At 42.3% G+C, this 16500-nt stretch overlaps 2 protein-coding genes across 6 annotated transcripts; one reads left to right on the top strand and one right to left on the bottom strand.

Annotated features, from left to right (window-relative positions):
* Nucleotides 1-4263: 4263 nt before the first annotated feature.
* On the bottom strand, nt 4264-10450 carry FBXO45 (F-box protein 45). Of its 2 annotated transcripts, XR_014168185.1 has the most exons (4): nt 10007-10450; nt 8744-9100; nt 5995-7227; nt 4264-5964 (listed from the first exon to the last, which is right to left on the bottom strand). XR_014168185.1 is itself a non-coding variant. In XM_081910579.1 (3 exons), the coding sequence occupies exons 1-3, from the start codon at nt 10322-10324 to the stop codon at nt 7042-7044; spliced, it is 861 nt and encodes a 286-aa protein (XP_081766705.1). In that variant the 5' UTR covers nt 10325-10450; the 3' UTR covers nt 4264-7041. The 2 variants fall into 2 exon arrangements, 1 of the variants encoding a protein (XP_081766705.1); XM_081910579.1 differs by having other exon boundaries at nt 4264-7227.
* WDR53 (WD repeat domain 53) lies at nt 10056-15213 on the top strand. 4 transcript variants are annotated; one of them, XM_081910533.1, is made up of 3 exons: nt 10056-10174; nt 12338-12828; nt 14429-15213. In XM_081910533.1, exons 2-3 carry the CDS (start codon nt 12349-12351, stop codon nt 15002-15004), a joined length of 1056 nt encoding a protein of 351 aa, XP_081766659.1. In that variant the 5' UTR covers nt 10056-10174; nt 12338-12348; the 3' UTR covers nt 15005-15213. The 4 variants fall into 4 exon arrangements, with proteins under 4 accessions (XP_081766659.1, XP_081766660.1, XP_081766658.1 ...); XM_081910534.1 differs by lacking the exon at nt 10056-10174 and adding an exon at nt 10529-10638; XM_081910532.1 differs by lacking the exon at nt 10056-10174 and adding an exon at nt 10608-10746.
* The last annotated feature ends 1287 nt before the right edge of the window (nt 15214-16500 follow it).

The following is a 16500-nucleotide window of genomic DNA, read 5'->3' as shown; positions in this document are numbered from 1 at the left end:
AATTTTGGTTCATGTTTGTTTTGCAATTAGAATCCTTGCAAGTTATTGACTGCCTGTGAAAAACTCCACCTCCTCCCTTGCCCACCAAAGCAAAGGAGTTACAGTGGTACCTCGGGTTACATACGCTTCAGGTTACATACACTTCAGGTTACAGACTCCGCTAACCCAGAAACAGTGCTTCAGGTTAAGAACTTTGCTTCAGGATGAGAACTGAAATGGTGCTCCGGCGGCACAGTGGCAGCAGGAGGCCCCATTAGCTAAAGTGGTGCTTCAGGTTAAGAACAGTTTCAGGTTAAGAACGGACCTCCAGAACGAATTAAGTACTTAACCCGAGGTACCACTGTAGTTTTATAGGTGGGCTGAGAAAAAATAGCCCCTATCCTACTCAATGGAGCAGACTCAGAGTATGGACCCACCTGGGTTTGAGCAGCATATTAGACTTGTTTCCATCTGATTTTTTGCATCTTGCTGTCCCACATTCAATTGAATACCTGTTCAGCCAAACCACCCTCCCTCCCGGCTTGATGAAAAATATTAAAGCCATCTTGCGGAGTGTTATTACGGAGGCTTGCAACAACTACTCAGTGCTTGAAAGGTACTTTGCACATGCTCAGACGTTATTACTTCACGTTTCCAGAACTGAACCATAAGGCGATGAAAATACATTCTAACAAGTAAGCTCTGTACGAAACTTCGTGCTGCATTCTCATCTTCTAATAGGAGTGCTCTTGTTCAGCGTTCCGGTGGTCAGTAAGTCAGATCCTCTTTCAGCAGGTTTTTCCACCTGTTTCTGTTTTTCATTTCCAACCACCTTTCAACTTTCTATCAGCACACTCAGTCCTCAGGTGTTACCATGGCTTGTTATTTCTTTATAAAACAAATTATACCACTTTTTATTTACAAGTGTTTATATATCCGCTAACAAAAGATATACCATGCTGCTTAACATTTGAGGATATTTGGTTACTCTGTACTATGCTTAAGGTTTTGTTTGGCCTTCCTGCAGCAAACTGCTGTCCCCTGCTGTTCGAAAATTAGGTCTGCTTTCCTTCTTCTCAATATTCACACCCAAAACACATAGTGATTAGCTTTTCTTTCTTCTTCTTTTTACATAGCTGTTGTTAGCACATTTCTCTGGCAGAGGCACACACATTCAATTGCTCCCTTCCTTCCAGGAATTCACATCTTCCACCCTAATCCGAGTAGTTTACAAAGAATCACAATTACACAAACAATTTTAAAACATAAACCTTGAAAGCAGCACAATGTAAAAGAACAGTATAAAAAGTACCGTAAGTAACATTAACTCTTTGGGGAAAAAAGGATAAATTGTTATTCACCTTCACAATTTCAAAAGCTCCAGATGACAAATGAGAGATCACTGGAGACATATTCTATATTTGTAAAACTTGTTTTACTTACAAATATACCACTAAAGCATATTGGAAGCAAACAGGCAAGCAGACACCACAGTTGACAGTCCTGTATCAGTTTTCCAAAGAAAGCTTGTGGACTCCAATGATGCTCCAACCAACACACAGCTCTCTCTACCTTTCCAAGTTTTAGATGTTTCTCCCAGTGTTCTGCTCCCCTTGCTCTTACCTCTGAGAAGACCTTGGGTACAGTGTCTGGGCAGGCAGAACCCTGACACATTTACTGGAGAGTGTCATATTTCCAAACTGTGCTGGGTATTAATGGTACATTCAAAACCAGAACAGAGATTCTCAGGCTGCAAGGCGCACATCTCCCATCATTCACTTTCACTGAAACATTAATTTAATATAAAAACACAACACAAAGACTTTGTGTGCAGACTTGCTAATACAGCCTTTTAACACTCCTACTGAATTGTACCTCTCTTGCACTGAAGGTAAAGAGAATGCACAAACATTATATAATCAACACTCCTAAGCATTTCCACTGTCAGGATATTCTAGTTCCATGAGGACAAGAACTTTCTCTCTTGGGTCTGTACAGTGCCTCTCATGTGACATATGAGGTAGCAGCTCCACCATGTAGAATTGTTTATAATTTTCCTACTTATTGCCTAGCATTGACATTATTCTACAGCAAATTAAATGGGCTTCCAGCATCACTTACACCTACTAGATTAGCCAGAAGACTTTGAGCGAACTTCGTTTGTTATCAATAGACAAACCTCAGATGAAGCTGGACTCAACTCAAATCTTAGTTAAATGCACATCAGTTCCAATTCTCTTCATGAGGCCTACTCCCCAATCTACTCTAGATTGCAGCATGCCTGCTTACTTCAGTGGAGATAGGGCTTCAATCCTATCAGCATTTGCGCTGTGGTCTAAACCACTGAGCCTAGGGCTTGCCAATCAGAAAGCAGGTAGCTCAAATCCCAGCGACGGGGTGAGCTTCTGTTGCTCGGTCCCAGCTCCTTCCAACCTAGCAGTTTGAAAGCACATCAAAGTGCAAATAGATAAACAGGTACCGCTCCGGCAGGAAGGTAAACGGCGTTTCCATGCGCTGCTCTGGTTCGCCAGAAGTGGCTTAGTCATGCTGGCCACATGCCCTGGAAGCTGTCTGCGAACACTGGCTCCCTCGGCCTATAGAGATGAGCGCTGCAACCCCAGTCATCCGCGACTGGACCTAATGGTCAGGGGTACCTTTACCTTTTAAGCCTTTGTGCTAGAGAGTCAGCCTCTCACAACAGAATGCAACTGTAATCCTTTTTGGCAATTTGCTGCCTGCTTATAATTTGAAGTTGCTGCTTTGTTTTGTTTTTAGACCTAACCTTAATCCACAATTGTTATACATATTACAGTTGGAATTTAATTCTCCTTTCCCTCTCTTGTTTTCATCATGGTCATCTCCCTCACGCAACATGGAATTAGAGAACCATCACGAATAATGTAAACCTACACTAATACTGGGACGCAGGTGATGCTGTGGGTTAAACCACAGAAGGTCGGCGGTTTGAATCCCTGCGACAGGGTGAGTTCCCGTTGCTCGGTCCCTGCTGCTGCCAACCTAGCAGTTCGAAAGCATGTCAAAGTGCAAGTAGATAAATAGGTACTGCTCTGGCGGGAAGATAAACGGCATTTCCGTACGCTGCTCTGGTTCACCAGAAGTGGCTTAGTCATGCTGGCCACATGCCCCGGAAGCTGTACGCCAGCTCCCTCGGCCAATAAAGCGAGATGAGCACCGCAACCCCAGAGTCGGTCACAACTGGACCTAATGGTCAGAGGTCCCTTTACCTCTACCTTACACTAATACATCTGTATAAGGACACTTGGAACCATTCTCCTAGTCCACTAGTGAAATGACATACAAGCCACTCATATGCATGAAAGGGAAAGCCCAGCAACCAGAGCATGATAGCTCTCTGCTCTTAAATTTGCATCACACAATAGTGCTTCTGCTGAAAGAACTCCAAGTGCTTCCTTTCAAGAGGAATCCTGTCCCTGTTGCATGTGGCAGCATATGGAGACTTGATCAGCTGTAGTCACCACATTATAGTCTCAGTTGATATTTCCTTTATGAATTACCATGTCTCACCATCCACCCACAGCTGAAGTCGCAAAGCAACTCATTTAGGATGTACAGTATTAATAATAGTAGTTCATTTTCCAAGCATGTACACTTTTATGACAGTAACAACTGCAGTTCCCATGTGCCCTCTGGAAGTATCCAAGTTTCATCTGAAGGCCAGTTCACACACTGAATGTTTAAGGAATACTCTCAAGATGGTTAGTGTCTGCACCTAAAAATATAAATAATCAATCCAGGTGATGTATGTGTTATACTTATTAGGGAGCTGCAGTTCACTGGTGCATTCTACTGAGTGTGTTCTGTTGGGGAGATGGACAGGATTTGTATCTGTATAGTTTTGTGAAATAGCCCTACCCAAGTAAGTCTTCAGTTTCTGCTCCACCTCAGAATTTCAGGGCTGGGATCCAGTTAAACACTCCTCTTAGACCTTGAACAAACTCCCAGACAGCCTGTCTCTGCAAAAATGCTGAGACATCGTACCTGTGTGAAATGTGTGTTTTGCTACGAGGCTTCTACAAAAACAAAACAGGAAAACTAACACCACCATTTCCACCAGGGTGAGTTTACACATACAGTAGTCCAGCTTATCAAAGGGATTTACATATTTATCTCCAGGGAAAGTTCACAATTTGACATTAGTCGATCACATAAATATTGTAAAAAAATTCTGTATTCCAGTCAAACAGAAAATCACCCAGTACTAATAGGACTCAATTATAACACACAATAATTCAGAGTAGTATATTTATGTTTTAACAATTTATTTCAGTTGTTTGTACAGCTTGGAATTGGTCTTCAGGTAATAAGTTATAAGAGGTTTATATACATATTTGTCCCCTGTGCCCCAAGGAATTTTTGACCACTTGGCACAAGCAGAATGCTATGCCACATGTAAGGGTAAAGCGAGCAAGACATCCTGCATAAATGGAAGTAAAACCTAGCAAAAAATTCCCTGACACAGTTCTTAGGACCAGCTCTCTCTACTCAAAAGTCCATAAATAAGTGCAGAGGGTAATCCATCCGAAACTGCACAGGGAGACTATATTACTCTAACAAAAGCTTCTTTCCTTTTAGTTTAGCTCATGCCATAGAATCTTGTAGTGATGTATTTTATAGCATAGAATACAGTCAACATTTTCTGGAAGTGATACATCTTTCCAAAATCATTCATTTCTTCATAGTACCAGTGTTGAAATGATTCACTTGCTTAATTTTAGAAAGAGACCAGGAATGAACTTGTTAAGTGGCATACTACACATAGAACAAATATTTTAAAAACATTTATTCACACATGCAGACCTCAAATGCAGTTCTGCGGAATCTGAACATGGAAGGAAAGTGAAGTGAAGATTTAGGAAAGCCTGAACAGCTGAGAACATGCAACATAGACTCCTCCAGTACAGTCCTGCCCTCTTTTTTGAATCCACATTTTATCGCTCACACTTTCAGCCTCATAAAAGAGCCTCTTTCTGCCTAGTGTGATGCTAATCACAACAGTCCTGTGCCACCAACCAAAGAATACTTGCAGTCCCAAACAAATAATCAACTATAACTTCCTTCTGCAACTTCTACAAGGGAGCAGAGGGGTTTGGAAACAATAGTAAAACAAGATGCATTAGTATGTCAAGATGGTAGGACAGGTTAACATGATGGCTAAGCCTACAGCAATAAGGCTAGGTTGCTGGGAAGGTCATAGCATGACCAATTTTTAAGTATTGAGGACTGATGGCACTACCAAAGATACTGGATTGCCGCTTTAAACCTTGCATGCAGCAAGAATGTACTTTTAGCCTATTAAAAAAAAAAACGTAGTGTTTAGCAGCTTCCCTGGCTTTAACAAAAATAAGAATGCCTAAGGGAATTGTTCTAAGGGAACTATATGTCTGTGAGACAGCATAATTCTGATTATGATGTAAAAAATGTAAACAATACCTCATTTCCTCCCAAAGGCCACAATCCTACACATACTTACCTAGGAGTACATCCCACTGAACACAGTGGGGTTTGCTTCTGAGAAGAAGAAAAAATGCCCAGGACTGCACTGAAAGTGTATTCCCACTCTACACCAAATAAATAGATGTCTAAGGCAGAACAAAATAGCACTTTAGTACCAGCCTGTGGACTTAGACGATTAAGACATACAAGCTATGCAGGATATGGATGCCAAAGAATGGGGAAATGCAGTTGCTCGATCATCTGAAGGTGCTTTCTTTATGCACAACAAATTAGCTTTGTAAAACGTTTCTCAGTAATTAATATAAACAAAGGAAAGATTCCATAATTGTGGCAGAAATTTGATTCCTGTTTGAAGTTCAATTTATTTATGCTAAAGATTGAAATATGTCAAAATATTTTTCTATGCAATTTTAACATAGCATGTATTTAGGTAGTACTTTGGAAACCTATTTTTTCAAAATATTTAGTTAAATATGCAATACTTGCAATCTAATATCTATACTGGGAAGAGAGCAATACATTAGACCAAAATGAAGGGTTGGGGTACTGCAGACCATAATGGGAACAACCCACCAAGCATGGCCACCCCACAACCACAATACAATTCTGATTAAAATGGGTAAAGAGCAGCAGTATTTGGTGGACGGCTCATAGTTTGCAAGATTAATTTTAAGTCATACTTTAGAAGGTGGATTGAAAGACATATGGTCATTTGCAACACACACTCACATTTTAAGTAAAACAAAAACACTCACATTAGAAACTGACTTTATCCTTCCACCTGCACAGAATTTTCAGCTATCAAATCTAAAGCATTTTACAATAAACATTCATAGTTTCTTTTGTCACATGAGATGTTGTACAACAAAACAAAAGAAGTGCACTTGTATGTATGCTGTTCAACTGGACAGACACCAACACCTGATATGTAGTGGGGGGGGTTCTAATTAACAAAATTACATCCCAGGGAAAGCAACAGTAACCCTTTGTTTTGTTCTGGTTTTTAAAGTGTTCTGTACAAACTGTCTTTAAAACACACTTTAACATAACTGCACAATGTTTTGCTCTGGAGAAGTGCAATACATTGTACTCTCATTACACTAAAAATACATTAAATAAAATCCAACCAATTTCAGTTACCTTTGGTAAAAACACACTGGATCAAAGGCAGGAAGGAAACAAATAATTTTAAAAATGAAGTCTTTTTCACAGAACACACTGCTTACAGGTCTCAGTCAGCTTTCCTCAACCACTTCTATACAGGAGTCCCTTAAGTATGTACAGGATTCCATTCTGCCACCTTTGCGGTGAAATCTTATGCAACATGCATGTGGTTAGCTGCCCATTCAACCAACTGCAACCCCCTGAGAATTTTTCTGGTCCGGCAGAAAAAGGAAAGGTAAAACTCTCTTCCGTACAGCTGGCCTTTTGGATCGCAAATTTTGGTTTTCCTTGATGTTTCTTGGATACGCATCCACACACTTCACTCATGCTTCCCTATTAACCCACATGCAAGTTTCTCCATATTGTCAACTTGATGTTCACGTCCCAGTTAAAAACAAAATGTCATCCATCTAAAGGTTTTCCCAGATAAACTAACGTCACTTCAGTGTTTCCATAGACAGCAGACACTGCTGGATACAGACATGTCTTTGGCAGTCCTCGGAATGCAACCCCTAGAAACTCATAGCCTCGCTCAAAAGCCAAAGTCTTGTCTTCCATGTCCAGGATGACACGAATTCTCTCACCTATCTGTAAACAAAAATAAGACTGATTGAAGAAAAGAGATAATGAAAAAGACAAGACAAAGTGAAGGTAAACAGATGCTGAGACAAAATAACTTGGGGAGGGGATTATTTAAAACAATTAACATACAGAAAAGCCCTTTGAAGACATTTTCTGCTGATAAATGGTAAAGTTAAGATTCAGTCATGGGGCTTTGAACAACTACACTGGTTAAACAGATATTCTTCAATTTGATGCATGCCTTGCTGAATTTAACTTGGCTAATTCCCAAGCTAGGGAGGTTAGGGAGGAAGCCTTACCAGGGAGTAAGCCCCACTGAACAGATTGGGACATATTTCCAAGAAAATGTAAATAGAATTGTGCCTAAAACAGAATGTGTCAGAGTTTACTATACAAAATTCTGGAATGTATAGCTCAGGGTGGTCCAACATGTGACCCATGAGACCTTTTTTGGTGGCCCTTGCCCTTAGACCTGTTACTACTCTTTAGCGACTCTTCTGCCTTTCCTGTCCTGAAGAGCAAGAGCTGGTTAGTTGCTTCTCCCCTCAACAGCAAATGAGCACATAAGAGTATATGTGGTGGGGAGGGATGCTTGAAAACCCACCAATAAGGAGAAAGGGAGCTGGGTGCCAAATTTCCAGATGTTTGAGGTTGCACCTTTTGATTGGTGGACCAGCATGGCAACATGGAGAGGGAGGTGTGGCTTGCTGCTGGCGCCTCTTTGAAGGAACAATGATAGTGATAGTAGAGAGAGACAGAGCAGAGCCGCCAGGCTTGAGGGAGGCCGCCACACAGCCCAGGCTCAGCAGAGGCATGGTGTGCGGCCAGCCAGCAGGAGGGATGTGGTGGGGCCTCTCTGCCCAGGACTCTGTGAGACTGGTGGGCTGCCCCTTGCCATGGAAGCTTTGCTGCTGCCCTGTTTGACAGATGGGGAGAGGATGACTGCCTGCCAGGGACTGAAAGGGGTCTGGCTACATTACCCTTGGGGGTCCCCTTCCAACTCTACAGATCCTTCCCACCTCAGTCAACAACCGGCCTGAGGAGGCTGTGCGGGGGGTGGGGAAGCAGGATAGATGGTGGTGGCTGTGGTGACTGACTGGCTGGCAGGTGAGGAGGATGAGGCAGCTGTTGTCTGCCCTACCACCCCACCTTATGCTGTATTCTTCTCCATGGGCTGCATTTATTTAATGGCTTCACAAGAGGCTCAAATCATTTTGACTAGAAGTCTTCTAAAATTATTTTATTTTGACTTATATCCTACCTTTTTATCCTGACAGGGACTCAATCTATCTTTTGTGTATTTAATTATATATATTCAATTAAATATATTAATTGCTTACATTAAATATATTAACTATATTGTGTACTCTTTAATTTACAATATGGAAATTTAATTCAGTGTGTGGGCCACGGGTTGTGTGTCAAAGTGCTCTTGAGGCGCACTTGGTCTAAGTGGTTGAACCGCCCTGGCATAGCTCTTCACAGATCCAACCGTCTTATATACATTCCAGGTTTCACTCACTTGATATTTGGGGGCATTGTTGCACTGGGGGAAGCTGCCATTGACCTCTCCATTATGTAACAAGTTATTGTCCACCAAATTCCAGCCCCAGCTCTGGTCATCACTGCCCAGGAGTGCCACATAGCCCTGACACTGCATGGGAGCTCGTTTTGTAGCAATCCCAATTACTGCCACTGTGCCAAGAGGGCCTTCCCACCAGACTTCCCAAGCATGACGGCCTTCACTGAAACCAATCTTGGTCCTTGCTCCATCTGTACTCTGTGCAATGGGATTCCGATGCAAAGTAAATCCATTCTTCTTAATGTAGACATTCCTAGAACAATCATTGGTGCTGAAAGCATGCTGAAAGGCGCGTACCTGGAACAGAAGGTATTTTTTGAAAAAGCAATGCTGGAGATAAGATTACTAAACTAGGCAAGGCAGCAGCAGCAGCAGCAACAACAACTCTACACACCTATTCTTAATAAGGTATGGTAAACTCAAATATATGTATAATTAACCCATCTGTAAAAGAATGCCACCCAGAGTAAGAACACCTTGTGATTTCACAACCTTAGTCCTCACCACCTGCCAAGCTGGGCTAGTATTGGCTACCTGGCTCAACATAGAAAAACAGGCCTGCCAAGGTCTTTTGGAAACATCATTTCAACACCAGCTATTCCAGGCATGCTGGAGGAAGGCATCAACCCCCCCAGGGGGGGTCCTCAATCCAGCTCCGAAGACCGGTGTCTTATTGAGCACTATACCTTTCTGCAGCTCCTGCCGTGCAAAGCATCTGGGCCATAGGCAGCAGCTGCAAAGAGGAACCACATCTAAACAACATGTACTCAATGAGTGTTTCCACCAACACTGGTATGCATATATACATGTGCAATTGGGGGGGGGGGGGAATGACGACAGATGCAGGTTGCATTTTACTGGAGCTAGGAAGCAGCCCAGAATCGGTGCCAGAGTTCTGCCTTGGAACAAAGTAATCAGCAGTCAGCGCTTTTGAGCATGTGCGTTGGTGCCTCTCTTTCCCTCTCCCTCACAACACGGAACAATTTCCTCTCCTCCCCGCACATCTGGGTTTAAGAAGAAAGGGGTCCGGCTCACAAAACACAGGAGACGAGACCCCCGGCACCTCCAGCATCTTATCTCGTGCAAGGGATGTAGGGGCAGAAAAAGGTACCCAGATTATATATACTATACATATTTCCTCCTGGGTTCCCTCGCGCGCGCAAAAAAGGAGGGTCGCTCCCTCCCGCGCGGGGCCATCCTGACCTTGCCCTTGTAGGTGGGCACGTTGCAGAGGATGTCGGTGCGCAGCGCCTCCTCCGCCAGGCTGCGAGCGGCCAGGCTCCGCCACACCTCGCTGTTCTCGTCGCCGTGCAGGACGCGGCACCACAGCTTGCACACCAGCGCGCAGCTCCGCAGCTCCCGTAGCTCCAGGTAGGAGAAGACGAACTCGAGCACCCGCCCGGGAAGCCGCCAGCCCCCCGCATTAGCAGCCGTAGCGGCGGCGGCAGCAACAGCAGCAACAGCCACCGAGCTCGGCGCTCCTCCGCCGCCGCCTCCTCCGCCGCCGGCAGCCGCCGCCATAGCCTCCGGGCGACCACCGAGTCCTCGCGTCCCGCGGCGCGCGCGCACGCCTCGCCAACCGACCGCCCCGGCCCAGGCAAAGGCGGTGCGAGGCCGCGAGCCCACCAGGCAGCCAACCGGCCAATCCGGCTCACGCCGTCAGCGAGGGAAGGGAGGGAGGCGGCGCAGCCGACGCTCGACGTCCTTCCCACCAGCTGCCGGCAAGTGCGGGCGGAAGTGAAAGCCTGTGTCTGAGCTGGGCCTGAGGAGGCGTCGGGGAAAGGGCTGTCTTTCCCCACCCTCCACTGCCTCTTCGGTTCGCGGTTGGAGGAGCGGTGAGACGAATCTAGGTTTCCTGCCGCGCGTCTCTCCGACTGCGGAGCTTTTATTCGCTTTTTGTTACTGCTATTGTGGCGGCGGTGGTTGAGAGCTAGGCCCTGAAGGTGAGCCGACCATGTTGGGTGAGGGCAGAGCTGTCAAGGGGGCTTCTCTAAATCCATGCGCGAAAACCTCACCTGTTAATGTAAAGAAGGGGGGGGTGATAATAGGATGACGTAATTTCTCTTCGCCGGAAGAGGACACTGTCGCATGGAGAGACGGCGGGACGGGTAAGCCTGTTTGAGGCAATTCGGTTATTTTTTGGGCTCCTCGATATTAAAATACAGCAATAGAGTGGCTTGGCTTGAGGCTGTCACCCTACTGCGTATTTACTTGGCAGTAAATCGGCCTGAAGTGGTGTACACGGGATTAGGGCTGGACTGTAGGCGTGTTTCTGACTGGTTTGGTCCTCATAGCTATGAAGAATGCTCACCCATCTTCCTGTTTTCACGCCTTTTCTTTTCCTTCCCCCACCCTTCATCGAATGTTTCTCTAGTCCGGAGTATTGTTTGAAGCCGCTCTGCCCGTCTTTCCTTGTCAGTACTGGTCTGGGCAAGTCAAATGCCTCCACTTTACACCCTTGTGATGATTAATGCTCGTCTGTTAATCCGTATAGAATGTCCCTAAGCATATTTATGAAGAAGTAATAATAATAATAATTTATTACATATACCCCGTCCATCTGGCAGGGTTTCCCCAGCCACTCTGGGCGGCTCCCAACAGAATATTAAACAGAATAAAACTTCAAACATTAAAAGCTTCCCTAAACAGGGCTGCCTTCAGATGTCTTCTAAAAGTCAGATAGTTGTTTATTTCCTTGACATCTGATGGGAGGGCATTCCACAGGGCGGGCGCCACCCCCAAGAAGGCCCTCTGCCTCCTTCCCTGTAATCTCACTTCTTGCAGTGAGGGAACCGCTAGAAGGCCATCGGCACTGGACCTTAGTGTCCAGGCTGAATGATGGGGGTGGAGACACTCCTTCAGGTATACTGGGTCATCTCCAAGGAGCTAAATACATACTAAGGAATACCATTTATTTTCAAAGACTTTCTTTCAAAGAACAGACATACTGAGCTTTGTTTTCCAAAATGTCATGCTAGGAACTTACTGTCAGTGATTTTCTTTTCCTCGATCCTATTTTGCCATTCAGATTTCTGACTGCAGTTCTCTGTTAGTGCTATATGACCATAAAGTATATAGGCATATTCATCATGGGTACATTAGTAAACCAAACTGTTGCGGGCACCACTTATGCTTTGTTGTGGTGCCCATATCAGTGTATTCTGTTGACTACTGCAGAATGTTCCTTTCAATCCCTTATTTCAGTAGGAAAAGGGGATCCTGTGGTGCCAGGGAAGGCATCTGTGAGTTCATGTGCACTAGCAGGTGCCATGTTGGCAAGCTTTGCTATAAACCAATTAATTGAGGAGAACAGAGGTGTATATTGCATGCCTAAACACATAGCCTCTCATTTAAACAAAATCAGACTGATACTTAAAGTTGTTTTGGTTCCACGATTATAAATTATGTTTTCAAAGGTGGCATTAAAACATACATTCTGTCCATGCAATGAAGTGATGCATCCTGTGACTTTTGAGGAATTAGCTATACCAGAAACAACTTCTGTCTTGCTAATCAAGTGTTTGTGTTTTTCAGACTCTCCTACTATGGCGGAGAAGTGGGCCAATGGACACTCTTCTTCAATATTATGTTTGAGCGTGAACAAAGATGGTCTGTTGGCTTCAGGAGCAGAAGGAGGGGAGCTAACCATCTGGAGTGAGGAAGGGACTCCATTAGAACACACACTTCTCCAGAAAGCTGATGATGTCACCAGTGTTGTGTTTTCTCCCACCTGTTCCAAAAGACTATATGCTTCTCATGGAGAGACTGTTAGCATTTTGGATACTAGATGTCTCAAAGAGCCAGTTGAACATTTCCATGTAAATGATGAAGAGATCAATTGTCTTTCAGTAAATGAAACAGATAGTTTATTAGGTGCTGCAGATGATTCTGGAGTAATAAAGATAATTGATCTGGAAAGCAAGAAGTTAAGCCGCTGCCTTAGACGACACTCAAATATTTGTGCATCAGTTGTGTTTCGTCCTCAAAGACCTCAAAGCCTTCTTTCATGTGGTCTGGATATGAAGGTGATCAGCATAAAATGAAAGCTTCCTGTAGGGCACACACCAGCAATGATCTTTGATACATGTTTCTTTCCTCTCCTACTATATGTTAATTTGTCTATGAGCCTCCTGTGGCATTAGATGAAGTAATCCTCCTAGATTTGTATTGATCAGGAATTAAGATAGTCCCTTGTTAAAGACAGTATGAGTGCCAGCCAAGGTAAAACAAGCAGGCAAGATAAAAAGGAATCATTCTTGAAAAGCTGGCTTCCAGGGAGCCCCAGTATCAATTAAATGGCTAAATCAAATGCTGAAATAGTTTAACGGGAGGGCACATATTAAGAAATAAAGAATTTAACTGAGGGTGAGCAAAGTGCCCTTATGCTACTGAGTATAGACCAAAGCCCAAATTATTGGGTTTTTATGCTATGTTGAGCCCTGGTATTTCTCTTTATAGAGATATCCAGGTTCATCATCTTAAATTTCTGCTGTGTGAGAAATTCTTAAAGTTAGTGTGGTGATTAAACTTCTTGATTATGCATGTAGGGAAGTAAAAATGCAACAATGTTATGGCTATACAGACTCAAATCGGATATTGTGTTTCCAATCTTCAGGCAGTGATTTAGAGATTGGGAATGTGTTGCAGGCTGTCATGGTCCCTGCTTCCCTATTATGCATAGATTCCCCTCTCTTTTCCACAATTTGTGGTATTCATTATATTCAGATTCAGCAAACTTAGATTAGCACTCACAGGGCATCTCCTCCAAAACATGGTTTGAAGCAGGTTGGCACACAGTGTTTGGAGGCACATCTGGTAATGCTAACCTGTATTTTGTTAGATTCTGATAATTGTTTTAAACCGTAGTTATCACAAGAAAGGAGATGAGAAATTTGCAGTTGAAGAAATGTGAGCCTGCAATTTATGATGCAATTTGAACCATGTCTACTCAGAAATAAGTTCTGTGGAATTCAAAGGGACTTAAAGATAAGTGAGATAAGGATTGCAGTCTAGTTTGGTTTTTGCACAAGCCAATTCCATTTTAACCAACACCCGTCTATAATAAAAGCAGTATTAAACTATTTAAAACGAATAATGGTATACATCTTTCAGTTCTTAGTTCTTAGTTTCTATAATGAGGCTTCTGATTTAAGAAAGAAATAATTTTTGCTCAGTTCTTGGTTACTGGTCATTGTAATTAATACAACATAGAGGTCTGGGTGTTGTCACAGGAATGCTGATGAAGTTTTCACAGCTTAGATAATGCAACATTTTGAGAACAACTGTTTCTTTGGTACAAGGTAATTTGTTCAGCTTGGTAGATGGATATAATAAACAAATGTAGTAAAAGTACTCTTAAGAAATCTTTTGTGTAATTTGTTTAAAGCTTCTCAAAGCTTAACAGTGAAACATGCTACTATATAAATGATAGTAAACTGGTTTTTCCACTTGATTTATAGATGCAAGAAAGCATCACTTGGTGACAGCTACCTCAATTTATGACTCTGAGAATAGTACAATATAAAGGAAACTTAAAATTGTGTGCAAATAGCAACATGAACTCATTTAGTGTGTGCTAGTATATGCCCTATACAAAGAAATAATTCTGATTTGTTCTATTTGAAGGTTATGATGTGGAACTTGCAGAAAGCTCGCCCTCTGTGGATTGTGGACTTGCAAGAGGAGGAAGTCAATGAACATTCAACTGGTCAGCTTTTTAACCCTCCATTGGCCCATTCCTTGTCTGTTTCTGCTTGTGGCAATGTTTTTGGCTGTGGAGCTGAAGATGGTAAAATCAGAATATTTAGGGTAACAGGTACAAAGTTTGAGCAGGAGGCAGCATTTAAGGGCCACTCCTTAGCAGTGTCACAGATTTTCTTTCTACCAGAAGCCTACCAGTTCATTACAGGAGGAAATGATGGCAGAGTGTTGTTGTGGGATGTCAGCAATGAACTAGGAAAACAGAAGAGTCCAGTCAAATCCATCCATAAAAGGAGAACTAGGATGCCCAACACCACCAAGAAACTTGACAAAATAAACGCAGAGTGTTCAAATGAGCATGTGCCAATTTTACCAAAACTAACGATTGAACATGGAGAGAAGGTGAACTGGATTTCATGTGCAGAGATTAAAGGCTCTAGAAGAATACTGGTTGCTGATCAGAGTACCAGTATATCAGTCTATCCTATTGCTGAAGCTTAGACATGCCTTGTCCTAACCGTTTGTTTGATACACCACCTTTATTACCCCCAATGTGTTTTAAACCAACTGCAGCTTTTCTGTATATTGCTAAAAATATTTATTTTAGCAGTGGATAAAGTTTAATTCATTGTATCAGTAATGGGATATCTTATGAAAAACCAGGTATTCATTTGCTGATGAGTTTGAAATAAAATTCAGTTGTGAATGTGTGTATGTGTGAATAACTTTTTGACAGGAGGAAAAAAATTGCATATTGGTACATGCTATTGTAAATTCCAATGCCATCAGAAGATTTTCAAAGCAACTTGTGCTTATGATTTAGCTTTGATCTTCCAGATCCCTTCATGCACACTTAAGTCAGCTGAACTACATCTACCCAGTATTTGGATTTGAGCTTTAATGTATAATTTATCCATGAGTATGCCTGAATTTCTCAATGGTGGATCCTAGAAGCTGTATTTTCCTCTATTGTGGTTCAAAAGCAAAAAGCTGATTCCAAGGAATCCTTAAGTCTTAAATTATGCAGCACAATCTAGGTTTCTTCTATGAAGAAATCAAACATGAGTTCCTAATTAATTTTTTCAACCTATTGTTACATAGTTGTTATCATAAAATGTTATCAATATGCCCAGGTTTAGATACTTCTGCCTCGTTTATTTACATTAATATTCTTTTGCTGTTATTAAATCACAACTTACAATTTACTTTTACTACACAAACTGAAAATGTAAGTTTTAAAAGAAAAAACCAATATGCTAAAATTTCTGCCAATAAAAGCAACTTTCCTTTTATCAGGGAAGTATTTCTTTCTTAGCATAGTGATTCTTGGCTCATTCTCATCCTTTTGTTTGTAAGAGCAGAAGGTGTGATTGATACTGACAACTGTATGTAGGGATAGTAGCAGCATACTCTAAAATCCTGGATTTCTTCTTGATCTTTTCATATTTATGGAGAATAAAGCTTTAACTGATAAGGCTTTTGTGAGATCTAAGCTGTGTATACAAATGGTGACTTAAACCTTTTATAAGGGCCTAATATTGTTTCTGGTCATTTTCTGTAAAGTAGGAAGTTTTGGATGATTAGAACAATAAACAAAAGTGTTAACTTTTGCTTTTGCCACAGTACCAAACTTATGGGTATGCAATTTTACTGGTATCTTAAAATGACAGGCAGGCATTGACCATGCTATTCAAATCAGCAAACTCTGGTTTAGAGGGTAAACCATGCATTTCAAATATGGACTGCAAGAGCATAGTTTGTCAATCTGGATTATTTAGCAAACATGGAATGACAAACTGAAAATGAAGCTGTGTGCTTGAGGGGAAGAGGAGGTACACAAGCCTGCAGTTCATTTCTAAACCTCTAAGCAATGGTTTGAGGGATTGGATAAACTGAGGCATTGAATTATATAGCAAACATTTCCTGTCCCCCAAATATTTACTTATTTGATATAAACTGTCATATATTCTGAGCAAATTGCTGCACAGTTTTGCAAC

Source organism: Podarcis melisellensis (genome assembly GCF_964234715.1).
Source record: "Podarcis melisellensis genome assembly, chromosome: 5".
Taxonomy (NCBI): domain Eukaryota; kingdom Metazoa; phylum Chordata; class Lepidosauria; order Squamata; family Lacertidae; genus Podarcis; species Podarcis melisellensis.
This window is presented reverse-complemented; position numbering and strand designations above follow the sequence as displayed.